General features: G+C 41.0%; 1 protein-coding gene across 3 annotated transcripts in view; it reads right to left on the minus strand.

Annotated features, from left to right (window-relative positions):
• Window positions 1–19871, minus strand: part of SUMF1 (sulfatase modifying factor 1) — a 77814-nt gene that overhangs the window by 27517 nt on the left and 30426 nt on the right. For all 3 annotated transcript variants that reach the window (XM_069473839.1, XM_069473838.1, XM_069473837.1), the window contains 4 exons: window positions 10605–10687; window positions 8539–8661; window positions 7671–7785; window positions 2385–2498 (listed from right to left, as the gene is read on the minus strand). In XM_069473839.1, coding sequence (XP_069329940.1) covers window positions 2385–2498; window positions 7671–7785; window positions 8539–8661; window positions 10605–10687 — 435 coding nt within the window. The remainder of the gene's footprint in view (window positions 1–2384; window positions 2499–7670; window positions 7786–8538; window positions 8662–10604; window positions 10688–19871) is intronic.

Raw genomic sequence — 19871 nt, forward strand, 5'->3', positions numbered from 1 at the left:
TTAACACATGTTAAATCTATGTGGTAGACACACAGTTATATATTATACTGTTTTCTATACTCTTCTTAATTTTTATAACATCTCATAATTAAATGTTTAAAAAAGAAGAAAAAGGTGTTGCTAGAGAGATCAGCAAGGCCTAAATTATTTTAGCCTTCAAAAGTCACGTTCAAGAATTTGGAGCTGGGTACAGTGGCACACATATGTAATCCCAGCACTTGGGGAGGCCAAAGCAGGAGAATTGCTTGAGCCCAGCAGTTCAAGACCAGCCTGGGCAACATAGCAGACCCCCATCTCTACAAAAATAATTTTTTAAAAAAAATTAGGCAGGCATGGTGGTACACACCTGTAGTCTCAGCTACTCAAGGAGGCTGAGGCAGAGGATTATTTGAGCTCAGGAGTTCAAGAGTTCGAGGCTACAGGGAGCTATGATTGCACCACTGCACTCCAGCCTGGGTGACAGAGTGAGACCCAGTTTCAAAAAAAAAAAAAAGAGAATTTATACCTTATTCTTCAGACAGTAAGAAGCCATTTAGGGATTTTAAACATGGGAGTGCCAGCATTAGATTTGCTCTCTATAAAGATCATTCTAGTAGCAACACAGCAAAGAGAGTGAAAGCATGGAGCCCAACCGGGAGGCTGATGCAGTAACCCAGATAAGAGACGACAGTGGCTTGTCCATCACCAATGTGCTGGCAACCAAGACAAGTTGTAAAGATCTGAATGATGGAGTGAGAGTTTTCGAAGGATTTGGGGTTTAGTTCAAAACTGGTAAATTCTATCCCAGTCAACTTAGGAAGTAAATGAGACCACTGTGGCAAAGAAAAGCCTAAAGTGCAAACGACTTCATTAGAGCAAGGGCACTATCCGGGATCGAGCCTGGGATTGGTGAAAAGAAAAAATTTGAATTTTTCTGTAAATCCTTAGAAGAAACATAAATAGTCATAAAACTGAAAGCTAACAAGCACTCAGCTCAACACCAGATGGTCAGATGGATACATTCACAACTTGCCAGAATTCTGAAGCCTTGTGCTCCCCCTCTCACACAGGCAGATGCTTTTATCCAAGAGGAAAAAATTCTATTTCTGATTCTGACAGCAAATGCCAAGTCACACTTTGCCAGCAGAGAATAGCCTCTCCCAAGCACGAACCCACCTAGAATTTTACAATCCTGTTCTCATTTTGCAGAGAGAGGCTGTCGTTGACCACTGCCTCCACCTGCCCTGCTAGAGAGCGAAAGGAAAAATGAAGAGGATGACAGTTTCTGAAAACTCAGCTTTTTCATCTGCACTGAGAAAAGTAGATCTGTGTCTCTAGATTATTCACGAGCAGCCCACGTGTTATTCTGTGAAGAAAAATTAAGCAGAGCAAACAAAAATTTATTCCCACATTCTGATAAATGGCCTGAGGCACAGTCTGACAATTTCTTCAATTACTCTGTTTAACCCTATGCTGAGAAGATATTGAATAATTAATTTTCTTTATCATTACCCTTTGTGCCTTTTCAAAAGGTTAAGGTCTAAAATTAAGCATTATCGAGTTCCCAGTCTAGCTAGTTTGGGTATAAATATACATCCTTGGAACTGAATTATGAATGACTGCTTTGCTAGAGATGGGATTTTTACATGATATTTTCCCCCCAATCTGTTCACACAACAAAAAAATATTCAGAGATGCTCTTTTTAAAGGAAGCACTTTGCACACACATGCCCATGTAGTGTCTCAATTTTTGTATATTCTACTGGGAGAGTTTGGTTTTAGAGGCACGGTAGTATATTATTTGCATTCAACATTTTTCACATACCAGACTAAGTAAAACTTAGACAAACACAGTTGTCTTCTGTTCCCAAGGTATATGATACATAGGCCTCACATACTAAGAGGTTCAGGAATTAATCACTAAATGACTCAACTTTCTGACTCGACACTTAGCCGGAAAGTACCCCTTCTTGGCTTCTCCAGATGATGCACTGACTCAAAATTTCAACCCACCAAAACTCAGGAAAGTAGCTGCATGATAAATACCATCCAGCAGATCTTAATGGTTAATAATAACACATTAATGAATTTTGCATAGTTATTTATATATCCACACTTTGATCAAATGTATGAAATTAAATATAATTTCTGAAGTTACCGGCAGATTCCCTCAAATAGTTATCATCATGACAATACAGCAGAACATAAAATGCTCATAGACCATTTAACGAAATGCTCTAAGTTTGAAATCAGAGAGGCATATGCTTAATGTCCCTTTGGGGAAATTCAAAGATCAATTTCAAGAATATATAAACACCCCTCAGAAACACATGCAATTCTTGATGCAGACTGCCCGGAGGACGGATGTTACTATTCCAGGGTACCTGCTCTGTGGTGATACTCACAGGGTTAAGCGTTTCTTCGACAGAATGATGAACCGTCCACCAGTCCGAAGTCCACTCCCATGCGTTCCCCACGATGTTGTATAAGCCATAACCATTGGGAGGAAAGGCATCAACCTAAAAATGAAGTAGGGAAAAATGCTCCCAAATCTCTTTGGTAGAGAAATGCACCAACAGCTTTAACTTTAGAATATGAACTTCAATTTTCATTCTAATATTCAAAATACAGTTTGTCCAATGTAAAAACAAAGAGGCATTTTTTAGCTTTGAGCTCTCAAGGGGAATTTGGAAACCTAAGGAGAGTTAATATTAAATGGTATGAAGCCCGCAAAATTATTCCTAACGGAGTGATCAATGTTGATTATAAATCAAGTTTGTACTGGACAGTGGGTGTGGGTGTAGGGCGGGGGTGGGTGGGAGAACAGATGAAATTTAGACTTTCAAAATCATTAACAAGAGTATCACATTGGACCCAACATGAGTCCTGTCATCCAAGCTTAGCTTTGCTGGCCACACAATGTCTTTCAGCACTGAGAGACCCCAAGTCAGCTCTGCCCTCTCCACTAGCCCCCTCCAACTCACCAGCTTATCCTCAAGCCTCAGTCATCATCATCAAACACTGAGAGGATTTGTTTTTGTAAAGAAAATGTGAATTAGTTATCAAGCGTAGGAGTAAGAGAGGGTCTGCAGTCTCTGGGATCTGGAAGTCTCAGGTGAGCTGTCCACGTTCTTCAGCAAGGAATTATGCCACACTTCCAAGGCCGGCCAGACAGTCTGCCACATGGTAGTGGCACAGGCAAGAACCAAAGTGCAGAGTTTTTATAAAAGCGGGGCAAGGCAAGAGAAAAAACTGAACAATAGTAAATGAAGAACAATTTTGCTAGCGTAGTGACTTAAAATTTTTTCCCAACCTTTCTTTAATGGAAATTCTCAAACATAAACAGAAGTTTCATTTTTTTAAATGAAAAAAAAAATCAAGTTATCCTTGGAGTTTTTAATCTTTTTGTAAATTCATGCTTTTTCCATACTAATGAAGTAAGACTGAAGGAATGAATAAACTAAAACTCATTTCCATGTGGCTTCAGATGGTTTCACATCTACACATGAATATGGAAGCATCTGAGGCCTGGGCGATTCAGAGCATTTCGATCAGCACTATGAAGCTACTCTGAAAAGCTCTTAATCTGGATGAGTTGGAAAGCTGAAAAATTTTGCCACTCAGCTTCCATAATCAGCATTCATTACAGACACAGCAGTGCTTATTCACTGTTCATTCAGTAATTCCGCACATAGTGACTAAAGGCAGAGGGGGATTCAATGACAAATTAGACTTCGAGTTTAATGAGGGAGAAAAGGAGAATATATCAAAAACTATTAATAAAAATACAATTCCAAAAGGCAGAATGGGATGAGTAGGGTGAGAGTAGAATAATAGCTGGAAGGAGTAGAAAGGAAAAAAAGAAATTCAGTTGTTTTAGGGAGAAAAAGGAAGGAGTCAGGGGAGCAAGAGCAATTAAGAGATGAAATAAACATTCCAGAGGAAAGAGTAATTATTCAGACTATAGAAGGCACAGGCGGTGATGCTCTCAAATCAGGCTGCCCGAGGTGCTAGCTAATGTTAGGCTAGTGATTTAACATATCTGGGTGCTGTTAATTCATAAAATCGGAAAAAGAATAGTTCCTCCTCAAAGGTTTGGGTTTTTTTAAATTACTTTAAATAATCTGATGTTTAAATAAAGTAAAATGTGGAGGTCACCACCCCCAAAATTACCATATGTGAATATACCACTAAGGAAAATTAAAAATTTAACTGCTCATTGTTAAACTAATCACACCAACCAAAGCCTCCTTTCAGGAACCTCAAAAGCAAAGGCATATGTATGAGAAATACTTCTGGCACACTTATTTTCAGGTGAATGAGCTGATATGCATTAAAACCAGAACTAATAATTGTTATGACAGTGGCCTAGCAAAATACAAATTCAATTCCTCAGGATCACTGTGGTGAAAATAGTTTACTCGGTATAAAGTCAGATCTGAAATAATAATATATATAAAATATCAGGTGCAGGAGCTATTTCCCAGTAGTCCATCACATCATGAAAGTTAAATTCCTGCTCTCAACTGACCAGAGCACAAGGACACAACAGAGCAGCTCAGGCGGACTCAAGAAAATTCTATGTGTAAGCAGTTTCAATTTAAAGATAGAGGTCTCACTAAGTCTCATTCCAAATACAGGAGGAGGTTGCCTCTTCGGCTGGCTTGCTTTCTCCACTCATCCTGTTTCTCCAATTGGTTCCTGCAGGGCTCCTGGCAACTGTTCTAATTTTGTCTTAGTAACTTCCATGGCAACTTGTTCAGGTAAGTTCTGCAGACATCTGCTGAACTCCCAGTCAAACGTTCCAACTCTAAACATCTGTAGAATGTCCTTATTTCATACTGAATTTTATGTATTCTGAAAAAGTACACTGATTCAAGAAGAGTAAATGGCTCTATTTTCTTAGCAGCTCATGCAATTAAGTAAAGATGAAATTCTATAGCAGCAAACACAGTCAACTATGCGTAACTGTCCATGACAACCTTGTTATGGCTTTTTACTAAAAGTGACAGACATATCATTTGTCGGTTCATCAGATACAGTTACAACAGGCTTGTACAAATGAGGGCTATGGAGGCCATCACCCGTCCCTTTGGAATGGAGCTTACCCATCTCTGGGACCAACTGATCCTGTCCAACTGCTGATCAAAGGACCCTCCTGCACTTTGGCCTTCAAAGCCCTCATTTCAATATTTGCTACTATGACAACTAAGACCTGCATCTACAGCTCCACCTGGGCCCACACCCTGGGCTTCAAACTTTACTGTAGCTGCCTGGCTTGTCACAGACTGGCATTCATGAGGGGGGGGTCCAGGCTGCTGAGGCCCTTCTCTTGCCAGTCTCTCTCGTGTGTCCACTGCCAGAGAAGGCCAGGCATGGGCCTAGCACTCCAGTGCCATCCACTTTCATGGTTAGTGGCATCCGCCGGTGAGTTGTTACATACTCCTAAACAGATTCTATCTTTAATGGCCACTGTCCTGTTGTCTGTGACAACCAACATTTTTCGTGGGGTCTGATAAACACCCACAACCAGCTTAACTGATATTCTGTTCATCTTGTAGTGCGACACCCTATTCCATGCCGAGATCCATACCAGCAAGCCGGGCTTCTTACTCATTTAAAGTTTGAGAAAAGGTTGAGATCATTTACTCCCCAAGGTCTCTCATAAGCCACTTTACCAAACAAAACTGTGCGCCTGCAAGAGCATGGCTACCATAAAGGAAACTTCAGGAGAACCAGCTACTCGATAGTTTGATTAGTCTTTTGCCTCTACTGAATAATGCGTCCATCTCCTGTGGGTTTGTGTTAGTTTACCATATATTTAACTCACATATATGGAATTTTACACACGTACACATATGCACTCATATACTTAAGGGCTAAATACTCTCATGCAATTTATTTTTTATATTAATTCTGCCCCTAAAACTACAATGCTTCAAGTACTATAGCTCAAAATAATTTTAATTTCTGGTAGGTCAGGTGTCTCCCTGCTCTTCATCTTTTCCAAAAATTCCTTGGTCTTTTGCTCTCATTTGTTTAGTTTTTCAGCTGAAATTCTGGAATCATTTGGTCATGTTCCAAATAATGTATCTGTGTTACATTTATAAATAAATTTTGGAAGAAGTATTTTTTGTCTGAAACAAAAAGACAACTAATTTTTAAATGACAACTGTTTCAAGAATTGTTGGAAGAAAATGATTCTCTGTAACAACAAACCCAGTAAAGCGCTATTTCTTCACCACAAGATTTCTTTCCTCACTGTTTTAAGAAAAATGAAAAAAAATGTTTTTGCTGTGGTTTGAATGACGGTGTATCCTCCAAAAGTCATGTTGAAACTTAATCCCCGATGCAACAGCATTAAGAGGTGTAGCCTTTCAGAGGTGATTAAGCCATGAGAGTGCTATCCTCATGAATAGAATTAGCACCCTTACGAAAAGGCTCACAGTTAACGGGAGTGCTCTCTGGCCCCTCTGCCTTCTGCCATGTGAGGACAGGCATTAGTCCCCTCTGGAGGACACAGCAAACACCAATCCTGCTGGCACCTTGGTCTTGGACTTCCTAACACCCAGAACTGTTAGAAATAAATTTCTGTTGTTTATAAATTACCCAGTGTGTGGCATTTTGTAACAGCAGCACAAAGGGACTAAGACAGTTTTTAACATAGTTTCATTAGTGTATGATTATGCCAGCAAAAGGGCAGTGAGAAAGGAACTCTTATATACCCACAAAGAAAAACATGCCACAAGCATTCTATAAAACAATTCAACCAAGTATCTGAAACTCTTACCAAACTCTGACTCATTAATTTCACTGCTGAGAATCTATCTTTATGAAGATCATCAGAGATACAGTTTAATATTTATGTACAAGATGTTCATTGCTGTACGTTTAGCAAAAAACCCAGAATTAACCTAAATTTGCAATTATCAGAGGTAAATAAATTAGGGTTTATTCATACGACAGGTTATCTAGCTGCTGAAAGACAATGTATTTGTGACATACTGTTAATGACAAAATGTTCCTGATATTAAACAGGGGGAAACAGTAGGATTTTAAATACTGTATCCAGTGTGATCCAAATGCATTATGTGAAAAATATGATACATATACACCAGACACACATATGCTGGCAAATACAGTAGGGAAGAGCGTGGGCTTTGGAAACAAACCGACCTGGTTCAATCCCAGCTGTGCCGCTTTCCAGCTGTGTAACCTTGAGCAAGTTAGTTAACCTCTCTGTGCCTCAGAATGCTCACCTGGAAAATGGGATATAATAGTACCTGCCTTACAGAGTTGAATGGACAGTAAGTGAGAAAATTCATGCAAATGTCTTAGCACTATGGCTGGCACACTTGAAGCACTCGGTCACTACTGGCCATTACTAGCCATCAACACAGAAAACAAATGGGAAGAAATGCACCAAAATGATAACAGAGTTTATCTCTGAGTGGTAGAATTCCAGGTCAGTTTAACTTTCTCCTTTACATTTTTATTTTTCCAAATTTTCTACAATAAGCATTATAAAGTCAGAAAGAAAACTGCACTATGTGTTTGCTACGTGCGACAATCAATGAACTCAGGAAAGGGACAACGTGTGAGTCAGAGAGTGAGCAATGCCTCTCGCCCCATTTCTACCAGGCCTGAGTTCTCTGCAGCTGCCGCGCTTCTGCAGAAGTGTCACTACTCACGGGTGCAGTTCCTTGGAAGCCATCCTCGCCAGTGTCGGTCACCGGAAACTCACCCTGCCAAATGTTGGCGTAATGTTGGCCTTTCGGGTGCAGTTTGTTGCCCCAGGGGAAAAGTCTGTCAGAAGAGACACAGCATCAGCCTGTCAAACAGGCACAGGTTCTGGATTAAAGTCAACAGACGGGACGCAATGAACGAGAGGACGTTGCTCACTTGTTTTGAGTGAGCCTTTTAAAAAATATTAAGTAAAGCTTTTAATTGGGATTTTAGAAAACTTTCCTTATAGCAGCTCATGTTGAGTTCACAACAACCTCGGTCTCTCCCAAGTACTCAGGAGGCCTGAAATAAATCACAGAACTAAAAGAAGGACTTATTGAGAGCTGGGAAAGTAGACATCATTTTAGACTTATATGGTAGCGTGATCAGGCACCATCACACCACACTTTTTTATAAAGCCTTGGCTATTTTAAGGAGCCTTTCCTAGAAGATGTGAACCAAGCATGAGTGTTCTGCCTCATGGCTCTAGAAGCAGAGAAATACCACTGCTTCAAGAGATGCCTAAAGGAAGAAAATGCTGAAAGCAAGGCAGCCTGCCAAGAAGCTCTAAGGAGTAATATGTAACACAAGGGAGCTTGAATTGCTAGAACTTGCTTTGGGACTGCAGGAAGCCCATTCGGCCAGACACTTGGCTTTGGGGATATAAAGGGTTAGTGACCCATTATCCACTGTCTCCTAAGTAAATTCCTGGAGATGAAGAAAAACAAGAAAAAGAACTGTTGTTTTTAATCAACTTTCTAACCAAATCAAGTTCAACAGAGTTTTGAAAAAAAGGTCAACATATCGTCAGGCAAGATGAGACCCTCCAACTACCTATTTTGCAGGCCTCCTCGACAGCTGTATTCCCACTCAGCTTCCGTGGGCAACCGCTTCCCTGCCCACGTGCAGTAGGCGACCGCGTCATTCCAGGAGACATGGAGAACCGGATGGTCTGGCCTGGGGAGAGCGAGAGCAGAGTGAAGAGCGGCACCAACTGGAACAGGAAACAGGAAGTGGCTTCAGCAAAGCGCTCATAACCATCCTCAGCTCAACCTGTGACGCCAAGGTGGTCCTGGTCCTGAATTCAAGCCCCAGCCATGCCACATCTGTCACCCTCCATCAAGGGTTTCTGACGACCCAGGCTCCCAAATGGGTTACAGTTCCTCTAGAAACTAGATGTGAAACCTTTCTTCGCCTTGCAGGCTTGGATGCCTACAGAATTTCATTGGCTGGTATGGCGGGCACGGAGACACTCCAGCTGCTAGAGTGCTGTCAGCAGAAGCTTCCAGTTCCTTCAGGGTTTGGCATAGTTTCAAGAGCCACCTCAGAGCCACCCATGACCAAACACAGCCAGGGGCAGGAAGGTCCTGCCATTTCAGCCTACTGTGGCTCACACACACTCCAGAGGCCCCTGCGATGGCTGGAACTTGCTTAGGCCTGCATTGTGGTTCTGCCTTCTCCCTCTGCCCAGTCCTGCTTCCAGCCCCTCCCTTCCGCAGGTGTGGGTACCTAACAAACATTCTGCAGGCCTCTGTTTCCAGACAACCCAGTGTGTGATACTTGGCTTTAAACATTGTGTCTTTCCACTTTCCCACTACAGCTTAGCCGGCAATATTTGCCTCTCTCGAGCAGATCCCAAGCCAGCCTCTTTCTTGTTCCTGAGGACATAGAGGGTGGGCAAGGCTGGGAAAAACACTGAGAATAAGGGGATACACACATTCATGATTTAATTCCCTGCTCATTTTTTTAAAAGTGGATGCTACATTCCCAGTCCATTCCTTTTGTGCCTGTGACTTCCCTACAGTAATTACACCACGACTTTCATTTATTCTTTCAACAAATGTCTACTGAGCACCTATCATGTGCCAGTCACTGTTTCCAACACTAATAAGAGACAGACTTTTTTCAGAAGGTTGACTCAGTCGGTGTTTACTGAACAAATAAAAACCATTCCCTTTTGAGTTTTCCTTCCTCACTTAGCTTTTTCCTCTACCGTTAAATTCAGGAAAGAAGATATGAATTGGGAGCTAATAGGCCTAGTCTACCAGATGCCCAAGAATCCAATGACTTTGCACTTCTAAGTCTAATTCCAGCACAGAGGCTGGAAAGATTTGGGCTTTGAAAGATTTCTGACATTTGTCAAGGGGCTATTTTCCTAAAACTGAATTTCCTGTACTCCCAGCTCCCTGCCAATAAGGGCAATAACAAGGAAAGTTGTTAAAAATAGAGACTTAAAAATTGCATCTGAAAAATTAGGTTAGGAGAGCAGTTTTCTTGGGCTACAGAGGTACTGAGTCCTAACTCCAACTTTTCTCCATCTCCAGGGTTTAAAGTGCTACTCTATTTTTGCTTGAGATAATTATTTCCTTGCCACCCTGGAGACCGGCTGACCGACTTGCTGCTCTGTGGTTTTTCAGTCAGGTGGTAGTTTCGATGTGTGTCAGCCCAGGACTAAAGATCACATGAATCCCATACCGAAGGCCTGGGCTTCTACAGTGGCCACGTGGCAGGACACGACTACTTATCCACTAAGACGGATGTCTTCATGCTCACAATTACCCACTCATAAGAGAGAACAGATGGACAGATTGTAAAGATTAAATGTGTCATGAGATTTGAAATAGGACTGTCAAAAGGGGAGAAAAATCTGCAAAAGGCAACTCTTTGACAGGCCAAATGAGGAAGGAAAGAGGCCACTTAATTAAGAGGCTTCTGCAAGCGAGGTGCAGTATTTAGGTCTTTACATACATAATTTTCTGCCATTTCATTTTCATACCAATCAATTAGGGTTTGTCATTCTCACTGTTTTACAGATGAAGATGGCCATTGAGTTCTTTTTCAAGAGCACAGGGAATCTGGGAATGAAACATGTCAACTGGGGAAAGAGCAACCAGCCTCACCTGTGTAGAACAGTGGAGTCCGGCCCTTCTGGGTGTCTCCAGTTAGCACCTTTCACAGGTAACCACCAGGGAGCAGCTGCAACCTCAAAGCAACCCAGAACAGGCTCATTAGCTACCGTGACTCTAGACAAACACTGACTCAACATGTGCAGCAAAAATCTCACTTACTACCTGTAACTTCCTTTGGGTTACAAAATAGATACCTTTACCATAATATCAAAGATAAGGACTTATATATAATTCTTTAACCAAAAAAGGTATTATTTCATATCATAAAGTCCCATGGTGAGCAAATAAATACGTATTTATATGGTATGTATCTCCAAGAATTTTAAAAAGATGCACTGCCACCCAATCCTCTGCAATCTCTAACAGGAGACGGGCAGGTAGCACTGCTCCTATTTAAAAGATAGGGAAACAAAGGTAACCTTACAATTAAGCACAGAGATGAAGGTCGACCAAGATGGTCAGAGATCAAGCTGAAGCATTCAGACAAAACTGGGGTGTGTTTTCAAAAGATCCTGGTTCAATGTCCAGCTTGTGAGCTGTGTGTCCCGGGCAAGTTCGCTACCTGTTTGTCCCTTCGGAGTCCTCATCTATGAAACAGGAGCAGATTCACCTGCCTCACCTAACTCAGACTATAGAGGTCAAATCAGATAAACTGGAAAGTGCTCAGCAAAGTGTTACTAGGACTTTAACTCCTACTTTATGGTTCTGTTACCTAAAATAACAACAGCAAGTGGTCCTCTTTCAGTGAATGGTTTGTTTAAGAACATAGGCTTAGGAACCAGTCAAAATGAGATTTGAATCATGGCTCTGCCGTTCACGCTGTGACCCTTGGCAACTTATTCAACCTCCCCAAGCCTGTGTTCTCATTTGGAGATTACACAGTAACAGCATCCACAGCTCAGGTTATTACAAGGAGGAAATACAACATACACACAGGGTTTATGACTATGCTTTTAGCAACTAAGGCCAATGACTTAGCAAGCAGTCAGCGAAGGGAACCATGGCCCCATGACAATCGGCCACAAAAAATAATCATCATTGCTGCTAATACTAGCTAAAGAATAGAAGTTTGCAAATGATTCTTCTAGTACAAATTAGAGCAGACTCAAGGTCATTCCCACGACACTGCTACTCTCCGTCATTTGCACCTGATGAGCTTGGTCGAGAGGAAGTGAAGGGAGGATGAGTCCCTGCTAACATATATTACAGCAATTACTGGAAACACCAAACCCCATTCTTGCTCATTCTTTGTTCACGTCAACACAGTGAAAGCATTCACTGTATCTCCATCACAATTCAATTTAAAAAGCCAATTTTTAAATAGTTCAACAAAAAAGATATTATGTCCTTTGACAACAATGCAGCAAGGTGTTCTGTCTCGCAGAGAGCAGGAGAGTAGAAAGGGACGGTTTCCTTCTATTTCATTTGTGCATTGCAGAAACGAATCTGGGGCTGTTCTCACTGACTGCACTGCTCCTGCCTAGGTGCCCGTCACAGGTAATCCATTTGATGTCATGGGAGGAGGTGCGCAGAAAGTTCAGGTCATTCCACTCTCACGTTTCAGGAGGATCTTCAGATCACTCACCCAACTCTACCCCAACTCCAACACTAAGCACCACTACCAGAAGGTTCTAGTTCTTAAATGAAAAATAAAAATGCTAAAAAAGGCAAATATGGCAAAATACGGCAATATGTTAACCTTTGTTAAATCTGGGTGGTAGATACTAGAATGATTTTTTTTCTTGTACCCTTCTGTGTTTTGAAATATTTCATCATTAGCAACTTTTTTAGAAAGAAAAATTTAAAAACCCACTATTTGTTTATCCATTCTACTTAGTATGGGCATTTGGGCACTTTCCAGTTTGGCGCTATTATGAAGAGTGCTGCTTCTGTGAATATTCTTAAAGAGTCTGTGGCCTTTGGTAAATATACACATGCGTTTCTGTCGCTTGTACACCATGGAGCGGAACTGCTGGGTCATGGGACATATGCATGTACGGCTTTAGTAGAGACGGCCAGACACACGCCTTAATGGCAGAAGCCCCCCCAAAGGTTTCCTACCCCTTCTTCAAAGGGGAGCTTCCCTAGAGTACAGAAGCCCCTTGGGCAGCTGCTCCAGTGGCCTCTCCGTCCATACCCTTTTCCTCTCGATTCAATGTGGTTACAAACTTTTACTGAGCAGCCACTATATGCCAGGCACTGAACCTGATTCCTAGAAGAAATCTATAGAGTATGACTTAAGACAGTTGGTATATTAATACTTTTAAAATTATTTATTTTACATATAATTCTTTAATTGCAAAAAGTAGGGTACAAAGTATGAAACTAGTCACCTCACTGTCCTTCAAATATGTCTCAAATTAAATTGGTGGGTCAAGGCGCCACCTTACACACAGAGTTATAGTTTCTGATTCCCTTTCCTCCCCACCACACATATTCCAGATTCTCTCTCTCTCATTCTAGATATCTTCTTTTCATTTCTCCCAGTATCTCTCTTTTCTGAAATCTTTCACATTACCCTAGCAACCCACCAAAAACAGACTACTAGCTTATAGCACTTAGTCATGGAGTTATATGATGATCACCAATCTCAATGTGCACAGCAAAACAGAAAGAAGGCACTCTGGCTAGAGCGTGGGGCAGGGGACACCATGATAAAACTGTCCTTGACCAAGGGCCACAACCCAGATTTTTAGTCCAAAATCATAAGACTTGAAGCAAGTATGCAAAGACACAAGTATCATATATCTAGACATAATACCCATTGAGCCCCATCCACTGCCAGTTCACCCTTTTCAGAATACTGACAGACGCCGGGAAAAGTGCCCAGGATATAAGAGGTAAAGGAAGCATTAGAACATGTGTCGCTTCCAAAGAAGTCTGAAGATTATGTAGTTATCATTTTCCATCATAGTCACGATGTAAGAACCATCTACACATAAACCAACCCACTCCCTAGAACAAGAAGCACCATGAGGGTAGGACAGGGAGAGGGTGTGATGGATAAATCAAATGCAGGGGGATCCACATTCCTGAACCCCCAAATTAGACAGAGCGTGGGTGCCTGTGAGGGAACCAAACTACAAGCCCATCCATCTGTGAGACAGACCGTAAGTCACCATGGTAACGGTCAGATGCAGAGTCAGGAACTACTTGCCCACCTGATACATGAATTAGGAAGGACAAGTAATCAAAGTCAACCCACAATTGAGGACTGGTGAAACCAGACATAGGGCCCCATTCATCCTAGCCAAGTTGCCCTGGGAAAGCCAAGATATTTTCTGGCCAAATTCATGGCAAATCCCATCCAAAGTCTCTGGATGCCTTCGTTTTCCAAATGTCGCTGTTTTTTACCTCAACATTAAAAAAAAAAAAAAGAAAGAAACAAAAAAAAAAACTTGTTCTTGAACCGGTTCTGTCTTGAAAATAAATGCTATTCTACTACGTTTAGAAACTTATGAAATAAACATTTGAGAATCGTATAATAGCCATTTTATCAAAGTTATACTGCAAATTATGAATGATCTCTCTAATTTTCTTTTTCTATCCTTTTTTTTTTTTTGGAGACAGAATCTCACTCTTTTTGCCCAGGCTGGAGTGCAATGGCCTGATCGTAGGTCTCTATAGCCTCAAACTCCTGAGCTCAAGTGATCCTCTCATCTTAGCCTCCCAAAAAGCTGGGACTACAGGCATGTACCACCATGCTTGGCTAATTTTTAAAACAAATTTTGTGAAGATGAGGGAGGGTCTGGCTATGTTGTCCAGGCTACTCTGTAACTCCTGGCCTCAAGTAATTCCTGCCACTCTTCCCTCAGACTCCCAAAGTGCTGGGATTACAGATATGAGCCACCATGCCCAGCCTAATTTCTATTCTTTAACAGGAATAGTCTTCAGGTGTGTTGTTTACAGACCAGAAGCAGCAACATGAGTGGCTTGGGATCTATGATAAACCTCACCCTAAACAGAGAAATTTTTTTGGATGTGGTTGTCCACCTACACATTTTCTGCTCAACTGGGACAACTTCCAGAGTTACAACATTCCTTATATCCAGGGGAAAAAGAACTTTAACATGACCTATTTCTAGTCAACCATCTCCATAGCAACTGTCTGGGGTTTAAGTTGAAACAGCTGTACCCGCCAGCCAGCAACCAATTACAATGTAAATAGGATCCATGTGCCTATTGAGGTTCTCTTGGGAAACGGACTTTGCAGAGCAAAAAACATCATCCCCTCTCTCCCTGGGGACATAACCAGACTTGTAGTAACAGCTTGAAGAAAAGGAAAGGGGAAGATAGCAAAGGTGCCTTTATTCTTGCCAGAGGTGGTAAATTATGCTTCTTATACATACACAGCCCAGAATAAAATCGGCACAGAAAAAAGAGCACTGTGTAATTATGCATATTCCAGTGTAAAGATGTCAAGTTCACAACTTTACAACTGCTCTCTTAAAAATTAAATGCATTTAGACAAGCAAATTAAAAAGATGGACGTTTCTTGAAATGTAGTATAAACATGACAGTTACCACTATAAAAACAGCCTGGGAGCATTTTTCAACTGGCATCAGTGAACAATGAGAAATTGCAGATCTGTTCAAATTCATGAAGTATAAATAAATCCGGAGGAGAATTTAGCAGCTGAAGGAATTAAATGGAATAAAGAGTACACAGTAAGTAAAAATCTTTCTTCAGCACCCAATACAAGTGTGGAAGGTTACAGAATAAAGGGTAAAAACAAATTCAACATCAAAGTAGGCAGTCAAGTTTGACAGCTTATTTCAAATTAAATCCTAAATGAGGTACCTTGACAACTTAATAAACTACATGGGAGGAAAAAAATGCATGCTTTTTCAAATAGGGCACAAATATTTATGAAATTGAAGGAAGACCTGAAATTTTTCAATACTGTTTGCCTCAGTTCTTAGTGCAATTCCTCACTCTATAATACATCGCATTCCCAAGACGCACAATCAGTATACTTGAAACATTTCATGTCCTTAAGAGAGGAGTGGAAACCCTATGCACAATCACCATGGACGATGAGCAAAGAATGGCCCAAGGAATCTCGGGGCTCAAAGAACCTTTATAAGCCAGCTGAGACCTGCATAATTATGGGGGTGGGGTGGGGAGTTGATTTGAGACTTTTAAAAAATAGAAATAAAACACTTTATTGTTTAAAAATAATTTTTTACTTTTTTGGGCAAATAAGTGACAGTGCAAATTGGTATAACCTATCTTGAAGGCAATGTAACAATACTCAGCAAAAGCCTACACCACATGCACACTCAGCAAGGAGACTAGTTGAATCACTTATTTAAACCCATAGGAAAGAATACATCATAGTCATTCAAAATCATATGCAGAAAAAGATGTAATCATTTGAATACTGAAAGTGAAAAAAGCCAGTTATAAAATGTTTGTACAAGTCCACTTAAAAATGTCAATATATAGACACACATACACACACACCCCCTTACACACATACCAAGAAAATAGTAGTAGTATATATGTTAAAATGTCTGCAATGGCACACTTTCCTATTGCAAGGATGTGGAAACAACCCCAGGGCCCATCAATTCATGAGTGGATTATTAAAATTTGGTATATGTATACAATGGAATATTACTCAATTATAAGAAATGACAATGATCTAGCACCTCGTATATTTTCCTGGATTGAGCTTGAGCCCATCATGTGAAGTGAGGTATCACAAGAAGGTATCAGAAGAATAGCATCCACATGTACTCGCCATCAACTGGCACAAACTGATCAACACTGTGGAGCTCACACGGTAGTAGTATTCTCCAGGGATTAGGGGGTTAGGGGGGCAGTAAACTCACAACCAGTGGACACGGTGAGCATTGCAGAGGGGAAGGGCTTGCCTCTAAACCTCACTTGGGTGAGGCAAAGGCATAAAATGTAACCAAAATGTTTGTACCCTCATAATATCCTGAAATAAAAATTAAAAAAAAAAAAATGTCTGCAATGGTTATTTCTGGGTGGTAAGATTACGGGTTATATTTAATGTTCTTTTTTGTACCATTTTTAATGTCTGCATTATCTATAGTAAACATTTTTTTTTCAGATTTCCTAACTTTTTTCTTTTAACAGAGCTGAGACAATTTTACATTAAAAAACAAAAGTAAGCAATGTTTAAGTAAATCTTCATTAAAATTACTTACATTCACCATTTTACTACAAATTTCATTTTTATATTTACCTTTCAGTTTCATCAATAAGCATATGCTTTTACAGTTTTTCCAAATTTATATTGATATTGTTTTCATTATTTTATTAAATATTTTCCTATGTTTCAATCTGAACTTCACAATGATCATTCTTAGTGGCTGCAAAATATTTTTGTTATGCCAATGTACCATAATTTACTAATCTCCTAACATTGAACTATTTGGGTTATATTAAGTTCATCTGTTGTTGCTTTTTTTTTTTTTTTTTTTTTTTGCTATTACACATAACACAGTGAACATCTTCAAACATCTTCATTTGTATTTTTTGCTAATGTTAAATTTCCAGAAGTGGTATCATTATACCTAAGAGTGTGTCTTTATAGCTTTTGCTAAAAATCATCATTTAACCAACCTACAACATTCACAGATGGTGTGGCTAGTTCCCCTTTTGAAACAGGACTGAGTACACATATAAATCATGATGCCCAAGATGAAGGTATTTATTACAACTCATTACAACGAGGCTTCATTTAAGTTCCTCAAATTGCTAGTGGCTTACTTACAGATCTTTTCCGATGTATAAAACAGGGAAACAACAAAAAATCAGAATGCCATATGATTGCTTCTGTGCTATTTTTTCATGCCTTACAAGCTCTGAAGCTTCAGAAAAGAGTGATCAAATAGAAGACAGAACATAGAAAAAGTACTCTAAGAAAAGCACATTCTCCCACATAGGTTGTTTTGGAGGTAAACCATAATATGAATAATCTCACCCATTATTTGTTAAAGGGAGGAAAAAGAACAACATCCTCACCCCATAGGGCATCACATAAAAAAGGACAGGGACTCTTGTTGGAAAGGCAGCCCAGGCTCACAGCCTGAGTTGATCTACTTCCTGCCCATGGTCAGAGACAGGCACCTGCAGAGGGTCATATAACATCATGGCTTAATTGCTGCCCCTTCAAATGAGAGGCTGGTACTGTACATGCCAATCTCAGGCTAGGGCTGCAAGAGCACAGAACAAATTCTAAACACTCGGCAGAGCTAAATTCCTCAGGCCGCCAGCCTGGCACATCCCATTTCACCCTGCAGCCAGATACTTCGCACCAGTGGCAGGATAGTGATGGAGGGGGAACATGGTGCAGGAAACATCTGCATATTTTTATTACAACAATACTGGGTATCTTGAAAAGTTTTGCGAGAGCTGGTAAAGCAAACATATGCTCGGCAAAAGAGTGGAAACCTGGCTCTCACTCTCAGGTAGTCAATGTTTTCCCCACACTGCCGCATGCTTAAAATGTGCATGCTTGCACCACCGTAGGATTTTGAAGGTGGGAAGGCTCTGCGAAGCCATCTATTGCAACTCCCTCATTTTACAGATGGAAAAATAAGCCCCGAAAAGCGGCAGATAGTGGCAGAGCCAGGAAAAGAACCCATGGTTGCAGGTTTTCAATTCATAACTCGTTCCACTATTCAAGCATTTTCCAGCAGCTGTTTGCTAAGTCTTCCACAACATGTTAGTATGTGACAAAAAGGTCCCACCATCAAAGCAGTCATGGTAGTTAGAAAAGCACCGGGTTAGTCAAAGTTAAACTAGTTTTTAATTGTAAAACTTCTCAGAATCTTTAAACTGCAAATATAGCGTATGGTAAGTTATGAGGAAAGGGATCGAGTGGGCACTTGAGCCAAGTGGTTAAGAGTTCTGGGCGCCAATCCTGGCCCTTCTACTACATAATTAACCACCTGATGTTGGTTGGGCAAGTTACGTTTCCTCTCTGTGCCTCAGTTTCCTCAATCAGTAAAATTAGCAAACTAAGAATTTATCTACTAGGCTTGCTGTGAGAATTTAGCATAACAAGCACTCAACGGTATGAGTATTGGTACATTATTAGAAATCGACAGAATGGATTAATGATGCCATTCATTCTTTCAACAAACAGTTGATGGGCATCTGTTCTATGCTAGCCCTGTGGTAGGCCCTGGCGACACAGAAGCAAAGTACATAATCCAGACGTGAAGGCAGACGAATAAGCAGATGATTGCAAGCCTGTGCTGAGTACTGTGTCCACGAGAAGCTCAGTGAGCTATGGGAGCCCAAGAAGGGACACCCAACCAAAGTCCAGCTCTGCAGATGCTTCCCACAGGCGAGGAAGAGGAGCAAGTAAGGGAGGGCGGGTATGGGAGGGACACTCCACACCAGGGGCCACCTTATTACAGGTGGACTTGACCTAACCCACAAAAGTTGGGCATCAATATTTTTTGTTAAATAAAATGCACCAAGGATCTTCACAACCTTAGAGCTGGAGGGATGCCAGGAGGTCATCTGGTTTCAGCCTGCCCCCAAAGGCATCCGCTCCACAGTGTCTCTAGGATTAACAAGAATAAGGGAGGATGAATACTGGCCCATATTTGAGCAGGGTGGTCCAGATTTACACCTGTTGTCTAAACATAATTAGGAGCATCCCATTTCACTCTCAACTGTGTCCTGACTCGGACAATAAATTATATGGTCACTACCAACAGAGCTGAGGTCCCACACTCTCAGCTTGAACAATCTGGGTGACAGACATCACTTCCCTCCTTCATGACAGTCCCTGTCACCTTCACATCATTCTAACAAACGAAGAGTTCCTGATCTATAGCTAACCTGAAATCTGTCTCCCAGAGACCTTGATTAGGTTCCAAGGAAACACGTGAAATAAATCAAATTCCTTTTTCATCACCTTTCAGACATTTGCAGAGTAATCATAACTCATTCACCTCTTAGTTTTCTTAGGTTCAGTAATTTACTCAACCTTCCCCCAGGCTCTCTCATCTCAAGTGGAAAACATCATCATCTCCCCAGTTGCTCAGGCCAAAACCCAGGAGTCATACTTGATTCCTCTCTTTCCTTTCCCCGCTGTGCTATCAGATGTGCTTCTCAGTCTCAGGCCCCTTCTTCGCCCCTCTGCTCCTACCACCCAGCTCCTGGTCCCCAGACCCACCACCTCTCACCTGGACTATGGCAAAACTCCACAGGAAGGCCCAGAGTAGTCTCTTGAAAATGTTAATTAGATCTACTGGCTTCTAACT

This window comes from Eulemur rufifrons, chromosome 7, assembly GCF_041146395.1.
Source record: "Eulemur rufifrons isolate Redbay chromosome 7, OSU_ERuf_1, whole genome shotgun sequence".
In the NCBI taxonomy this organism is placed as follows: Eukaryota; Metazoa; Chordata; class Mammalia; order Primates; family Lemuridae; genus Eulemur; species Eulemur rufifrons.